Consider the following 17642-nt stretch of genomic DNA (forward strand, 5'->3'; position numbering starts at 1 on the left):
AGGCTCCCCACTTCTTTCTTCTTTTCCACTAATGCTTTACTTGTCCGGGGCCTCTCTTCCTTTCATATGAACTTGGTGATTTGTTACTCCATCGCATCGTAAATGTCATTGGAATTTGGATCAGAATTGCATTAAATCGATGGATTGCTTGTGGTAGAATAGACATTTTTATAATGTTAAGTCTTCCTATCCATGAGCAAAGTATGTTTTTCCACTTATGTAGGTCTCTTTTAGTTTCTTGCAGAAGTGTTTTGTACTTTCCTTTTTTTTGAGAAGTCTTTTACATCTCTGTTAAGATTTATTCCTAAGCATTTTATCTTCTTGGGGTTACTGTAAATGCTATTGATTTGGTGATTTCCTCTTTGATGCTGTTTTTGTTGGCATAGAGGAATCCAACAGATTTTTTTAATGTTTATCTTGTATCCCGATACTCTGCTGAACTCTTCTATCAGTTTTAGTAGTTTTCTGGAGGATTCCTTATGGTTTTCTGTGTATAAGATCATGTCATCTGAAAATATAGATAATTTTGCTTCTTCCTTGCCAATCTGGATGGCCTTTATTTCTTTATCTAGCCTAATTGCTCTGGATAGGACCTCCAGTACAACAATGAACAAGAGTGATGATAAAGGGCATCCTTATCTGGTGCCCAATCTCACGGGGAATGCTTTCAGGCTCTCTCCATTTAGGATGATGTTGGCTATAGGCTTGTATAAAAGCCCTTTATTATTTTGAGGAACTTTCCTTCTATTCCTATTTTGCTGAGAGTTTTTATCACGAATGGGGGTTGAACTTTGTCAAATGCCTTTTCTTCATCAATTGATAAAATCATGTGATTCTTGTTTTATTTATATGATGGATTACATTAATTGTTTTTCTAATGTTGTGCCATCCCCGCATACCTGGAATGAATCCCACTTGGTCATAGTGAATTATTTTTTTAATACATTGTTGAATTCTATTGGCTAGAATTTTGTTGAGGATTTTTGCATCTAACTTCATGAGGGATATAGGTCTGTAATTTCTTTTTTAGTGGTATCTTTATTTTGTTTTGGTATCAGGGACATCCTAGCTTTTTAGTTTGGGAGTGTTCCATCCTTTGCTTTGCTCTGAAATACCTTTAGTACCAGTGGTGTTAACTCTTCTCTGAAAGTTTGGTAGAACTCCACAGTGAAGCCATCTGGACCAGGGCTTTTTTGGAGGGGAGTTTTTTGATTGCCTTTTCAATCTCTTCTTTTGTTATGGGTCTGTTTAGTTGTTCTACTTCTGATTGTGTTAGTTTTGGTAGGTAGCGTGTTTCTAGGAATTCATCCATTTCTTCAGCGTTTTCAAATTTGTTAGAGTACAACTTTTCATAGTAATCTGATATGGTTCTTTTATTTTCAATGGGGTCTGTTGTAATATCAACCATCTCATTTCTTATTTGGGTTATTTGCTTCCTTTCCTTTTTTTATTTTGTCAGTTTGGCCAATGGGTTGTTCATTTTGTTCATTTTTTTGGTCTGGTTAATTCTTTCAATTGTTTTTCTGTCTTTGTTTCATTTAATTCTGCTCTAATTTTTATTATTTGTTTTTGTCTTTTGCCTGTGGGTTTCTTTTGTTGTTCTCTTTGTGTTTGTTCAAGTTGTAGGGATAATTCTTTGATTTTTGCCCTTTCTTCTTTTTGTATGTGTGCATTTATTGATATAAATTGACCTCTGAGGACTGCTTTTGCTGTGTCCCAAAGGTTCTGATTGGAAGGGTTTTCATTCTCATTGGATTCTATGAATTTCTTTATTCCATCCTTAATATCTTCTATAATTCACTCTTTTTTGAGCAGGGTACCTTTCAATTTCCAAGTGTTTGATTTCTTTTCCCTGCTTTTTCCGTTATTGATTTCCACTATTATGGCCTTATTGTCAGAGAAGATGCTTTGTAATATTTCAATGTTTTGGATTCTGCTAAGGCTTACTTTACAACCTAACGTATGGTCTATTCTAGAGAATGCGCCATATGCACTAGAAAATAAAGTATACTTGGGTGCTGTCGGGTGGAGTGTTGTGTATATGTCTATGAGGTCAAGTTGGTTGCTTGTGGCATTTAGATCTTCTTGTCTTTATTGAGCTTCTTTCTGGATATTCTGTCCTTCACCACAAGTGGTGTATTGAAGGCTCCTACTATTATTGTGGAGCTGTCTATCTCACTTTTCAGTGCTGATAGAGTTTGTTTTATGTATCTTGCAGCCCTGTCATTGGGTGCATAAATACTTAATATGGTTATGTCTTCTTGGTATATTGTCTCTTTAATCATAATATAGTGTCCTTCCTTATCCTTTGTGGTGGATTTAACTTTAAAGTTTATTTTGTCAGAAATTAATATTGCCACTCCTGCTCTTTTTTGATTGTTGTTTGCTTGATACATTTTTTTCCATCCTTTGAGTTTCAGTTTGTTTGTGTCTCTAAGTCTAAGGTGTGTCTCTTGTAGGCAGCATATAGACAGATCATGTTTCATAATCCATTCTGCTCCTCTTTGTCTCTTTATTGGTTCATTTAGTCCACTTACATTCAGCATAATTATAGATAGCTATGAATTTAGTGCTATCATTTTGATGTCTTTTTTTTTTTGGTGTGTTCACATTTTCTTTTTTCTACTTAATTTTATGTGTTGGGAAGATTATCTTTATATATTGTTCTTTCCTCATATTTGTTGTTGATTTTGATTCTGCTGAGTCTCTATTTTTTTCTTGTGTTTTATTTTGATGTGTAGGATCCTTTATCTCCTTTGTGATTACCTTATTATTTACCGTTATTTCTCTAAATTTAAACCTAACTTTTATTTCTTTGTATCGCCTTTTCTCCCCTTCATATGGAATATCAATGACTATATTGCTTAGTCCCTCTTTATTGATTTAATGGTGTCTTCTTTTACATAATAACATCGCTGTTACCCCATTATGAGTATTTTTTTATCTTGATTTTTTTTTTTTATTTCCCTGTCTGGGTTACTTCCCATTGCTCTGCCCAGTGTTCTAGACTTGACTTGATGCCTGATATTATTGACTTTCTAACCAAAGAACTCCCTTTAGTATTTCTTGTAGTTTTGGTTTGGTTTTTATGGAATCCCTGAATTTCTTTTTATCTGGAAATGTCCTAATTTCACCTTCGCATTTGAGAGACAGTTTTGCTGGATATATGATTCTTGGATGACATTTTTTTTTCATTCATTTTTTATATAAGCCATCCCATTGACTCCTTGCCTTCATGGTTTCTGCGTAGTCCAAGCTTGTTCTTATTGGCTCTCCTTTGTAGGTGACTTTTCATTTATCCCTAGCTGCTCTTAAAATTCTCTCTTTATCTTTGGTTTTGGCAAGTTTGATTATAATATATCTTGGTGACTTTCTTTTAACATCTGTCTTATATGGAGTTCAATGAGCATCTTGGATATATATCTTCTCATCTTTCATGACAACAGGGAAGTTCTCTGCCAACAAATCTTCAACAATTCTCTGTGTATTTTCCATTATGCTCCGTGTTCTGGTACTCCAATCACTCGTAGGTTACTTCTCTTGATAGAGTCTCACATGATTCTTAAGGTTTCTTCATTGCTTTTTAATTCTTTTACCTGATTTTTCTTCAAATATATTAGTGCCAAGTGCTTTATCTTCAAGTTCAGAAACTCTGCCTTCTACTTGCTCAAATCTGCTTCTCTGACTTTCTATTGAGTTGTCTACTTCTATAATTTTATTGTTAGTCTTCTGAATTTCTGATTGCTGTCTGTCTATGGATTTTTTCAGCTTATTAAACTTTTCATTATGCTTCTGAATAATCTTGCTAATTTCTTCCATTGCTTTATTTGTGTGTTCCTTGGCTTGTTCTGCGTGTTACCTCATTTCCTTCCTGATGTCTTGAAGGGTATATTAAACTTTTGTATTCCGGTTCTGGTAATTCCAGGAATGCACTTTCATCTAGAAGATCCCTGGATTCTTTGTTTTGAGAGCCTTTGAGGTGATCATGGTCTGTTTCTTTATGTGACTTGATATTGACTGTTGTCTCTGAGCCATCTATAAGTTATTGTATTATTTTATGCTTGCTTACTGTGTCATAGCTTCTTGCTTTGTTTTGTTTTCATATGCCCAAATGGGTTGCTTGAGTGGGCTAGCTTGTTTATTTTTGCCTTTAGAGCTCTGACATCCTGTCCCCAGATGGCTAGAGCTGTTATCAGGTATATCAGTCTAGGAGTCCATTCACTCTTCTTGCATGAATGCACCTCAGGTGTCCAGGTAGCTGATCATTAAGTGTGTGGTACAGTCTCTGTTCTACAGACTTAGAAGGGCAGGAGTGATTGGTGTAGGTACTGGTATCTGGTTGCAGCAGAAAGTCACACTCTGTATAAGGCAAGTAGCTGAGAATCGTCCCCTATGTGTCTCTGAGGAAAGTGTGTCACTGTTCCCTACAGCGTGCAGATGGGTGGGTTCTGCAGACAGACCATGGGTACCCAGTGATTTTGGTTGTAATGACTCAGAGGCACCAGTTATCCTTGGACCCCTTTCATGGGTGGCTGGGAGACCTGAGTGGAGCTACCAGTCTTTAGGCCCTGATGCGGGTAGGCGAGGGCCCTGTTCAATTGGCAAAGCAATGTCAAACATCAAACACCCACCTCTCTGCCACAGAGCTGAAACAGTTGGAGTCTGCCAACAAGGGTCTATTCTGTTGAAATAAGCCCACACAGGTCTATGTAGAGGGGAAAAATCACTCAAAGTCCAGAGATCTTTTATGCCTGGACAGGAGCCGCTTCTGTCCTGAGCTCCCCTGGTTAGTGGATCTGGCAAATAATCTTTCCCCCAGTTGAAAATTTATTCCTTCTCCAAGGCTGGGAGCATGGCTGTAGGTGCTCAACGGGGCCTATTTCAGGCTCAGAGAAGTAAGCCGCTGAAGCTGGCTTGGGAGTGGGGGGAGGGGCACAGTGAAATATATGCAAGTACTTAGCTTTTGCTGAGAGCGCCGTTCTTTTCTGGTTCTAGAGGTGTGAGTAGGCTGTGTGGCTAACTGCTTCTCTGTGAGGAAACTGCAACCAAATGCTACTACCAGCCCCCCACTACTGCTGCCTGGAATGGTGCCTGAGGTCTCCCCATGATTGATCCTTCTTTTTTAAGATGACTAGAATAGATAAATATAAAGAGACCAATGTCCAGTGGTGGTTTCCAAGGACAGAAGTGGTGGAAAATTATGGTTTATAGATACTAGTTTTTTTGGTGAAGAGAAAAATGACAGTGAATGTGGAGGTAGTGAGCACAGCACAACCAAAGAAAAAAATGACTTTCTGAGCACATAACAATGGATATATGCAAATCCATATATGTGTAGGAACAGGTTTGTATATAGGTGAGAACAGATAGAAATATCTATAGGTGTGTGTAAACACAAATATTTGGGTGTAGACTCATATATTCATTGAAGACACAAATACGGACATTCCTCATACATAACCAGATTTGAAATTTTAGGACCATAATCTCATGGGACAATTCAGTCAATTGAAATAACATAGTTCACAATAATAATGATCTGAATCCTAGAGAAGTGAAAATGTCTGTGGTCTTAAAACCTTGCGATTAGCCATCGAAGACACAAACTACAGGTCTCTACTGACTAGGAGCAAAACAGTCAGAAAGTAACCAAAAGAGCAGAGAAGAAACAAATCTACATGATCCACAACCTCATCTACCCTAAGACCAGAAGAACTAGATGGTGCCGGGCTACCACCATTGACCATTCTGAATGGGGTCACAATAGATGGTAACAGACAGAATGAGAGAAAAATGTGGAGCCAAACTGAAATTTCTATCAAGACACACACACACACACACAAAACACCAAAACTAGACAACCTGAAACAATAGAAAACAGACCATTCTCTGAGACTGTCATCATCAGACACTCTTTAAACCTAGAACTGAATCTATCCCCTGAGATCAACTTTTAGCTAAATAACAGAGTGTCACACAAAATAAAGGATATTGCCTGTAAGATCAGTGACCTATTAAAAACCATCATTATGAGACCAAAAGGTCAACAATTATTCAAAAGCAAAAATGAGAAGAGGGAAGGGAAACTAAAAAAACCATCATTATGAGACCAAAAGGTCAACAATTATTCAAAAGCAAAAATGAGAAGAGGGAAGGGAAACTAGAGTACTAGAAATGGAACAATCAGAACACAGTAAAGAGAATGTCAACACATTGTGATAAATATGCCTAATGTTGCTGAACAATTTGTGAGAATATTTAAAATAGAAACCTAAGTTTCTGTGTAAATTTTCAGCAAAAAAAATCAATAAAATAATAATAATAATAGATACAATTCTGAAATGTTACCCAGATGTCTAATTATATCTCTTCCTTCAGTGAATAGGCTGGCAAATCTACAATTCTGCCTCTCACAGTGAATCACATAGCCTCTGGATTGTAGAAAGACTGAGGGAGGGAATTTGGGGGTCCCTTTACAATTTTTTTTTTTACGATGGTACATTATGGGAAAAGTTAGAGATATTTTCATTCATTTGAACTTACTCCAAATTTAAAAAAATGTGCGTAATTGCATGAGACAAATGTATATCATTCCCTGGATGAAAAAAGAAGTAAATTCATTAAAAATTAGAAGTATTAATGGTGCTGATGAGGTAAGTGTCTTTATGTGTATTTTGTTAGAAAATCACACACACAAAAATTAAGGATTAATAAAATCCCACAAACCCAATGAAAACACTTAGCAATTAGAGAAAGGGGGGAAACAGAAGATGCATTTGGATTAGGCTCTGTACGATACTGGAAATTTTATGATGAGCCTTAAAGGTGAAGAGACAACAAAGAAGTATTCATAGTACCCTAGATCTTCCTCCCTTTTCCATTTCAACCATTTCCGTCCAAACTCAAACCCCTCCTTAAAGGTCCCTTTTGAAACCCTAAGTCCAGTGAAGAAAATGTTTCCTCAGCTTTTTTCACATACTTGTTTCTCAGGCTATAGTCAGGGGGCTCAGTGTGGTTATCACTACAGTACGGTACACTGGCCTCCTTGTCAGTGTCCAGACTGCTGCCAGGGTTGGGTCTGAAATGAATGGAAAGTATTGTTCCATGGAAGTCAAAGATGGCTGTGAGATGGGGAGCACAGATGGAAAACAGTTTATGTCTTCCCTTTGCAGAGCACATTCTCGAGACGGTGATGAAAATAAACAAGTAGGAGGTAAGGATGGCAATGATAGTGATGATCTCATTGGCGGTGGCCACAATGTACAATGGAAACCCTGGTAGCATATAAGAAAAGGGATTGATTGCAAAAGTAGTGTATAATCATGTCTGGGAACTGGGACAGGATCTCAAGAGCTATACACATGCGAATCAGAGAACACACGGCTCTTCAGAGGTATCGGCCAGGCACCAGGTCCTCATAGAGTTTCTGGGACATGATGACCATGTAAAGCAGTGTGTTGCAGGTGGTCTCAAAGCAGTTGTAGGCCATCACGGCCAGCAGGATGATCTCAGTGTTTGCATAATTACAAAACAAATACAACTGCACAATGCATTCTAGGAAGAAAATGGCTTTGTCCTTGTTTATGCATATTTCTTTCCATGGAAAAGATTGGTATTAGGCATGTGTTTTAACCCATATAATGATATGTTGAATTCTGATATATAGTAGTAATGACAGTATTTGTTTACTAGATTATTTTTTCAAAGTTCAACCACAAACTGTTATTACTGAAAGCATGTCTCTTAAGAAAGAATCTAATGATAGCAAAATTCTAAAAAAAGAGGAAAAAAAACATAACTGGCAGTGATTCCATATAACTTGTAGGCAAAACACTGACAAGAAAGTTATATTGTTTATGTATTTATCTTAAAGAGATGGGAAATATGATTAAAGGTGATTTAAATTTAAAATATTGAATGAGATTCACGTCATGATCACAATCCGTAAATTGAATAATCTCAGTGTGAATCTCCAAGCCGTTGATGTAAATGAATTTAAAGCATACAGGATAGTTCCATTTTATAAAATATTATAATAGCAATTGTCAATGAAATTATAATATTTTAATATTTCTGAACTTTTTAATTTCATTGTTTTAAACAAGGAGTCTCTAAGTGGAAGAATAACCAATAACCTAAATTGTCATATAATAAACCTTGGGAATATGTTTTTGGTAACCTTGCCAGAACCTGAGAAAGTGAGTGACTCTACCGACTATACAAAGAAAACATGCAAAAATGTATTTATTAAAACAAGAATCATTATTACTCCTCACTATTATACGTTTTTTTTTTTTTTTATTATACAGGTCAGGTGGGCAGTTCTGCTGATTTGGTCTGTGTTTGGCTGATCTGGGCTGAGCTTACTTAGGTCTGTGAGATCAACTAGCAGTTCAGCTGACATAAGCGTTTCTCATCCCTGAATCTGGTGGCGGACTAAATGTCAGAGAGTATAACGGAAGGAGTGGGCAACTGGGTTATTTTTCTCTCATTACTCAATATTCTAATCTGTGTTTGTTCATATGGCAGCTTCCCAGGTTTCAAGAGCGTGTATAAAATCCTGAAATCTCTCAAAGGTTTGGAATTTGCTTCAATGTCATTTTTGCCACCTCTGGTAGCCAAAATAATCCACAAACATAGGCTGTGTTGGAGGATTGGTCAAATTGAGAGTTTGGTTGAGAAGGATTCAGTAATTATGCCCATGTTCCAAAAATAGATAAATAAATTATACATAACATTTGCGATGGCAGGGCGGGCAAACTAATTGTATGACAAACAAATAGGGCAGGCACTTGATGTTGCTACTTTTTGCATAAATTGGTTTTCTGAGATCCATTTGTAAGCCTGTGGTGCAGCCTATCAAACTTATCATTCTGTCACAGCGGAGCTCTTTTGAAAACACAGGATATAGACAATATTTATTCAACTTTGCAGTCATGTCAAAATAACCTGAATATAACATACTACACAGGCAGACATGGGTGTGAGCACACACATACACTACACAGTATTCACTCAATAATAATTGATTGACTCAATATTACATTCTTATTTCCTTTAGTTTGTTTATTCCAGTCTCTCCTGAATAAAATGCCTTCTTCACTGAAATGAATCTCCTAAAATCCTGCCCATTCTCCAGGCCAACTTCAAATAATACTTCTTTTATGAAGGTTATTTCTAATATCTCTAAATGCATTTGCTCTATTCCTTGCTTCAAACATTTTAAAATATTTATTCTAGCCTGTCTTTTAACAGCCCCATTCATTATTTCCCCAGCATTACCACCAAATTATGCATTCCTTGAAGGAAAAGCCTATGTCTTACCTTTACTGCCATTTGTAGATATGTCATCAAAAAATGTGTGTTTACTGAGAGCCTACTATATCTCAAGTATTTAATAAGAAGGAGGGATGGAATTAATGTTTATTCAGATTATGCAAGGTGCCCCACATATCTATATTATCTTTTCTTCTTCACTATCAGATTATGAACCAGTTCATGTTCTCACAATTTGCATAGATTTAATACTAAAGATGAGAGAGATGCTTAACTTTTCCTGCAATGAAGAGACAAAGCCAAGTTTAGTCTTTTTAACACAATATCCACGTCCTTGCCATTGTGAACATTAAGTTGTTATTAGGCGCCATCGGGTCGGTTCCGACTCAATGTGACCCTATGCACAGCAGAACGAAACACTGCCCGGTCCTGCACCATCCTTACAATCGTTGTTATGCTTGAGCTCACTCTCGCAGCCACTGTGTCAGTCTACCTCATTGAGGGTCTTCCTCTTTTACGCTGACCCTGTACTCTGCCAAACATAATGTCCTTCTCCGGGGACTGATCCCTCCTGACAACATGTCCAAAGTATGTAAGATGCAGTGTCGCCATCCTTGCCTCTAAGGAGCATTCTGACTGCACTTCTTCCAAGACAGATTTATTCATTCTTTTGGCAGTCCATGGTATATTCAATACTCTTTGCCAACACCACAATTCAAAAGCGTCAACTCTTCTTTGGTCTTCCTTATTCATTGTCCAGCTTTCACATGCATATGATGCGATTGAAAATACCATGGCTTGGGTCAGGAACACCTTAGTTTTCAGGGTGACATCTTTGCTCTTCAACACTTTGAAGAGGTCCTTTGCAGCAGATTTGCCCAATGCAATGCGTCCTTTGATTTCTTGACTGCTGCTTCTATGGCTTTGATTGTGGATCCAAGTAAAATGAAATCCTTGACAACTTCAATCTTTTCTCCGTTTATCATGATGTTGTTCATTGGTCCAGTTGTGAGAATTTTTGTTTTCTTTGTGTTGAGGTGCAACCCATACTGAAGGCTGTGGTCTTTGATCTTCATTAGTAAGTGCTTCAGGTCCTTTTCACTTTCAGCAGGCAAGGTTGTGTCATCTGCATAACGCAGGTTGTTAATGAGCCTTCCTCCAATCTTGATGCCCCATTCTTCTTCATATTGTCCAGCTTCTCGAATTATTTGCTCAGCATACAGATTGAATAGGTATGGTGAAAGAATACAACCCTGACACACACCGTTCCTGACTTTAAACCAATCAGTATCGCCTTGTTCTGTCTGAAGAACTGCCTCTTTGATCTCTGTAAATGTTCCTCACGAGCACAATTAAGTGTTCTGGAAGTCCCATTCTTTGCAGTGTTATCCATAGTTTGTTACGGTCCACACAGTCGAATGCCTTTTCATAGTCAATAAAACACAGGTAAAAATCCCTCTGGTATTCTCTGCTTTCAGCCAGGATCTATCTGACATTAGCAATGATATCCCTGGTTCCACATGCTCTTCTGAAACCGGCCTGAATTTCTGGCAATTTCCTGTCCATATACTGCTGCAGCCATTTTTGAAGGATCTTCAGCACAATTTTGCTTGCGTGTGATATTAATGATATTGTTCTATAATTTCCACATTCGGTTGGATCACCTTTCTTGGGAAAAGGCATAAATATGGATCTCTTCCAGTCAGTTGGCCAGGAAGCTGTCTTCCATATACCTTGGCATAGACTGGTGAACACCTCTAGCGCTACATCTGTTCCTTGAAACATCTCAATTGATATTCCATCAATTCCCTGGAGCCTTGTTTTTTGCCAATGCCTTCAGAGCAGCTTGGACTTCTTCCTTCAGTACCATCGGTTCCTGATCATATGCTACTTCTTGAATTGACTGAACAATGTAATTATTTTTGGTATAATGACTCTGTGTAATCGTTCCATCTTCTTTTGATGCTTCCTACATCATTTAATAAGTTCCCCATGGAAATCTTCACTATTGCAACTCGAGACTTGAATTTTTTCTTCAGATGTTTCAGCTTGAGAAACACCGAGCATGTTCGTCCCTTTTGGTTTTCCATCTCCAGCTCTTTGCACATGTCATTAGAATACTTTACTTAGTCTTCTCAAGAGTCCCTTTGAAATCTTCTGTTCAGTTCTTTTACTTCATCAATTCTTCCTTTTGCTTTAGCTGCTTGATGCTCGAGAGCAAGTTTCAGAGTCTCCTCTGACATCCATCTTGGTCTTTTCTTTCTTTTCTGTCTTTTGAGTGACCTCTTGCTTTCTTCATGGATGATGTCCTTCCACAACTCATCTGGTCTGCGGTCATTAGTGTTCAATGTGTCCAATCTGTTCTTCAGATGGTCTCTAAATTCAGGTGGGATATACTCAAGGTCATATTTTGGCTCTCATGGACTTGCTCTGATTTTCTTCAGTTTCAGCTTGAACTTGCATATGAGCAATTGATGGCCTGTTCCATAGTAGGCCCTGCCTTCTTCTGACTGATGATATTGAGCTTTTCCATTGTCTCTTTCCACAGATGTAGTCAATTTGATTTCTGTGTGTTCCATCTGGCAGGTCCATGTGTATAGCTGCCGTTTATGTTGGTGAAAGAAGGTATTTCCAAAGAAGAAGTCATTGGTCTTGCAAAATTCTATCATTCGATCTTTGGCATCGTTTCTATCACCAAGGCCATATTTTCCAACTACTGATCCTTCTTCTTTGTTTCCAACTTTCATGTTCCAATCACCAGTAATTATCAATGCATCTTGATTGCATGTTCGATCAATTTCAGACTGTAGCAGCTGATAAAAATCTTCCATTTCTTCATCTTTGGCCCTAGTGGTTGGTGCATAAATTTGAATAATAGTCGTATTAACTGGTCTTCCTTGTAGGCGTATGGATATTACCCTATCACTTACAGCATTGTACTCCAGGATAGATCTTGAAATGTTCCTTTGACAATGAATGCAACATCATTCCTCTTCAAGTTGTCATTCCCAGCATAGTAGACTATATGATTGTCCGATTCAAAATGGCCAATACCAGTCCATTTCAGCTGACTAATGCCTAGGATATCGATGTTTATGTGTTCCATTTAATTTTTGATGATTTCCAATTTTCCTAGATTCGTATTTCATATATTCCAGGTTCCAATTATTAATAGATGTTTGCAACTGTTTCTTCTCATTTTGAGTCATGCCACATCAGCAAATGAAAGTCCCAAAAGCTTGACTACATCCACGTCATTAAGGTCAACTCTACTTTGAGGAGGCAGCTCTTTCCTAGTCACCTTTTGACTGCTTTCCAACCTGGGGGGCTCATCTTCCAGCATTACATCAGACAATGTTCCACTGCTATTCATAAGGTTTTCACAGGCTAGTGCTTTTCAAAAATACTCTGCTGGGTCCTTCTTCCTAGTCTGTCTTAGTCTGGAAGCTCAGTTGAAACCTGTCCTCCATGGGTGACCCTGCTGATATCTGAATACTGGTGGCATAGCTTCTAGCATCACAGCAACACACAAGTCCCCGCAGTACGAGAAACTGACAGACACATGAGGGCAATATTAAGTATTAATTTTAAAGGTATCTTTTAAAATGACCTTTTTGGACACACTTTATTTAAAATTTTAGGACAAATTCTACTAAAATAATATGGTCAATGAGAAAAGACTTTAGTGTCCATTATCTTGCTGACTGTATTCTTGACATCCTTATTCCTCAGACTGTAGATCAAGGGATTCAACATGGGGATCACCACTGTGTAAAACACAGAGGCTACTTTGATGGTGTGCCTGGAGTTTTTGGAGTTGGGCACACAGTAGAGGAAGAGGACGGTGCCATGGAAGATGGTGATGGCAGTCAGATGAGAGGCACAGGTAGAGAATGTCTTACAACGCCCACTGGCTGAACTCATTTTCAAGATGATGACAACAATAAACACATAAGAAGTAAGAATGATGAGTAACGTACTCACCACATTAAAAGTAGCAAAGATGAAAAGCAACAACAGGCTGAGAGAAGTATCAGAGCAAGAAAGGGAGAGAAGTGAGGAGAACTCACAGAAGAAGTGATTGATTGTGTTGGAACCATGAAAAGATAATTTCAAAGCAGAGCATGCGAGTATCAAGGAACATACTATTCCCCACGCATATGATCCTGCCACCAGCATAGCACAGAGTCCCTGGAACATGGCAACTGTGTAGAGCAGAGGTTTGCAAATGGCCACAAAGCTGTCATAGGCCATTACAGCTAATAGAAAGGATTCAGTCACTGCAAAGGTACAAAAGAGAAAGTATTGCACTACACATTCTAAAAATGAAATGGTTCTGTCTTCTACAACTAAGTTCCCCAGCATCTTGGGAGCAATGATAGAGGAATAGCAGAAATCCACAAATGAGAGGTGGCTGAGAATAAAGTACATGGGGGTGTGCAGTTTGGGGTTAATTTTGATGATTACAATCATCCCAAGATTCCCTACAACAGTGAGACTGTAGATGGTCAGAAATACCAAGAAGAGGGGAACCTGCAGTTCTGGGTAATCTGAGAAGCCCAAAAGAGTGAATGTGGCAGTGATTTTATTTCTCTCTGACAGTAACATGGCTTCAGTTTTTTGAAATCTGAAAGTCAGTCCTAGAAAATAAATAAATAAATAAATAAGCATAGCAAGGATACAGGAAGCTTAGTCAACTATCCTTTGCCAAGCCTGGAAAAGATGTCTCCTCCAGAATCTGTGTTTATTAATTAACAAATGCTAAACTTCTAAAAATTTAAAGGACAGATTGAACTGCCCCATAGGTTTCCAAGGAGCAGCTGGATTCAAACTGCGAGTCTTTTTGGTTAGCAGTCAATCTCTTAACCACTACACCACCAAGGCTCCTTGGATTATATGGTAATTTTAAATCAAATCCTCACTTAACACTTTCAGTTCTCCTTGAATATTATCAGCTCATAAAAGACAAGCCCAGCCGATGCAGTGACAAATTATGCCAGCTCCACAGTCAATAACAAAAATCAGAATTGTCTAAATTATTTTATTAACTAACACAGTACATGTACACACTATGGACATAAAGAATGGACAGCCTTAACACTTCCCATTTGTGCTTTTATTGTTAATGCTGCACAGTATGTTAGCCTTAGTTTTTTCTTTCTGACACAGTAAACCTGATTCCAAAATAAATCTTAATTAATTTAACAGCCTAAGTGGTGCCAATGGTTAATGCCCTTGGCTGCCTATCCAAAAGTTTGGAGGTTCCAGTCCACCCAGTGGAGCCTTTGAATAAAGGGATAGTGACCTACTTCAGAAAAGTCAGCCATTGAAAACGTTTTGGAGGATAGTTCTACTCTTACACATATGGGGTCATCATGATTCCAAGTTGGCTTTTTTTTTTTTTTTAATATTTTTCAATGTAGAAAATCTTAATTCCAGTCAAGACCCCTGGCAGCTCAGTGATTGAAAGTACTCCACTAATATCCAAAGTTTCGGTGGTTTGAACCAAGCAGCTGCTCTGCAGGAACACTGCTATGGCACTCTGTTCAGGAAAGATTTACACCCTTGGAAGCCCAATGGGGGAGTTCTATTCTGTCCAATAGGTTTTGTTGTTGTTGTTGTTGTTAAGTTCCAATTCTTTCTCATTGCTTCAGGAATAAAAAGAAGTTAGAAAAGATGATAAAATAAAAATATTCTGGTCTACACCCTTTCTTTAGAGGTGGCATAATACAAACCAGAAGAAGCCTTGACTTTCCCAGTGACCTGCAGATAAAGACCAGCCTATGACCCCCAACCATGTATGCATTTCCCCACCCAAACATTGGTCCATTTTATAGACACACTTACTAATATATTTCCTTTATCAATGATCACTCCCTTTAATTTGTGAGCAAACTAGGGACTCTAAATATGGGAAGTATTCCACTGACATTGCTATGTGCCACAATGATATACTTGAGGGCAGGATCCAGATGATAAACAGGAGAATGGGATTTAGAGAAGTTTATACACCAGGAATAAATACTCTTTGACTGAGAAATTCGAATTCCCAAAGTATCTCCAACTTACTTCTCTTCCTTCAACATACCTAGAATACTCATTCTGTCCCTATATTGTGCCTGTAGAAGATAAAAGCATGGAGTAATAGTGCACATTTAAGTCATTTCATGTAAAAACAGTAATATAAACGAATCACTGTATTTCTAGAATTGGTGGCCAGCGCCTCTCAGATCCCAACATACTGGGAAATTTTTTCTCTGTCTATGATTTCTCATAAGTTTATCTCTTATTCTGAAACCTAACAAATCATTATCAAAGGCCAAGAAATAAAGATATCAGGTCTTGTGCTGGACTGAGATCCTCAATGATCCCATCATGTTCCTGTATAAATCTGAGTGCTCAAAAGCCAAAGCATCACACATACAGTAATTTTAATCATAACATTTTTAACACCATATTTTATTTATCTAAGGAATTTAAACCTTAGTTTTGATCAAATACATGCCTTTAATGTGGTTGCCCTTTTTTCCAGCAAATGTGGATGTTAAATTGGTAATAAATGTATTCTCTCATTTAGTCCAGAGAACTAAAATCTTCTTCCATATAATTTCCTCCCATTTCATTGTTCTTTTGGTCTCGGAAGACACGTGTTACCCGAGATATGTTTTATAATCTTGATTGAAGCTTGAAAGATAGATAGATAGATAGATAGATGATTGACAGATTGATAGATAGATATTCTTTTTTACTAAAGATTCTGTCTAATCACTGATTATTCCATTCTGCTTAAAAGCCTATCTATTCTTGACGACTGCTCCAAAAATTTACAAAAGTAAGAAAATACACATTCCCAAAACTGTCAGGGCACATCTATTCCCCCACCTCAGGTATCTGTCATTCAGGGCACTATTATTGAGGGGTCAAGTCCTCTATACACACTGTGCATAAAGGGTGCACATTCTGTTCCTTGTATGATCAGATATGAACCTTTTGCTGTCTCTATATTTCTCATGAAATCTCTACATCTAAAGGTCACATATTACCCATTAGTTGTTTCCTAGATAACCTACATTGAAGTTAATATCGCTGTCTTTAGAATTTTAAAACAAACCTGCTAATGGCAAAGGGAAGGCTTCTCCTGCATCTGGGAAACTTGGATGGGAGTGAAGTGTATGCTGTATTACATCTGTACTCACAACCTTGGGTCTTGAACCCTAGAGACTATCTCTTGCCCCATTCTCTAGAGGAGAAAAAACAAACAATTAAAATTAACTACCTTTCTCAGTTGTACTAGAAAACCTCAAGAAAAATTATAGTATCATTTGGGACATTTTATAAGAAACAATTTATATTTCAAAGTCACCTTCGTAGTCTCCTGAACATTTCCATACTCTCCCATAGGTATCAAGTATATGTATCAACAGGAGACATAATTATTAAATACGAGTTGACTGAATGCTATGTGCTATTCTAATAGGTGAGAAAGGATGTCTAAGTACAGTTTTCATTTCTATTATTATGAGACCAATTGAACAACTCTTGGAACATTTTAACCCATACCCATTGCCGTCGAGTTGATTCCGACTCATAGTGACTCTACTGCCTTCTACATTTTAGAGCTATTTATATTTCTTTAATGTGGGCTCTTTCATTATATCTTATGTCCATTTTTCTATAGGACTAATTTTCATTTTCTAACAACTCTGTGATAGAAGTGGTGATTTCTCATTTATTTCTTTTGTCATTTTAATTTATTCCCTCTTGTTTTTGATATGAAGTTTCTGTATATTCAGGTAATCTAAACTGTAAACTTCATTTTCATAACCTGTTTTGATGTGTGGAGTAAGAAAGTGATCCAATTTCATTTTTTCCTCCTAAGGCTAAGGAAAGATCCCCATATGTCTCTTGAACATCTGTTTGTCAAAATGCAACACTATTTTAATAATAGACACTTTATAAGATGTCGGAAGCCCTGGTGGGTTAGTGGTTAAGTGTTATGGCTGTTAACCAAAGGGTCGACAGTTCAAATCCATCAGGCACTCCTTGGAAACTCTACGGGGCAGTTCTATTCTGTCTTATAAGGTCTCTATCAGTTAGAATTGACTAGACGGCAATGGATTTGGTTTTTTAGTTTGTTTTATAAGATGTCTTTTGCAGCAGATTGCCCAATGCAATTTGTCATTTGATTTCTTGACTGCTGTTTCAATGGGTGTTTATTCAAGGTGGATTCAAGGAAAACGAAATACTTGACAACTTCAATCTTTTCTCCATTTATCATGATGTTGCTTGTTGTTTACACAGTGGTATAATGATCCTTTTCCTCACTCCTTCTCAACATTTTCATTTGTTTCAAGTGCAAAGGTGCT

At 37.5% G+C, this 17642-nt stretch overlaps 1 protein-coding gene across 1 annotated transcript; it reads right to left on the bottom strand.

Moving 5' to 3' along the window:
* Positions 1-12942: 12942 nt before the first annotated feature.
* LOC126067645 (olfactory receptor 5D18-like) lies at positions 12943-13884 on the bottom strand. The gene has a single exon (XM_049869743.1). It carries the CDS (start codon positions 13882-13884, stop codon positions 12943-12945), a length of 942 nt encoding a protein of 313 aa, XP_049725700.1.
* Positions 13885-17642: the final 3758 nt, after the last annotated feature.

This window comes from Elephas maximus, chromosome 25 (assembly GCF_024166365.1).
Source record: "Elephas maximus indicus isolate mEleMax1 chromosome 25, mEleMax1 primary haplotype, whole genome shotgun sequence".
Classification (NCBI taxonomy): Eukaryota; Metazoa; Chordata; class Mammalia; order Proboscidea; family Elephantidae; genus Elephas; species Elephas maximus.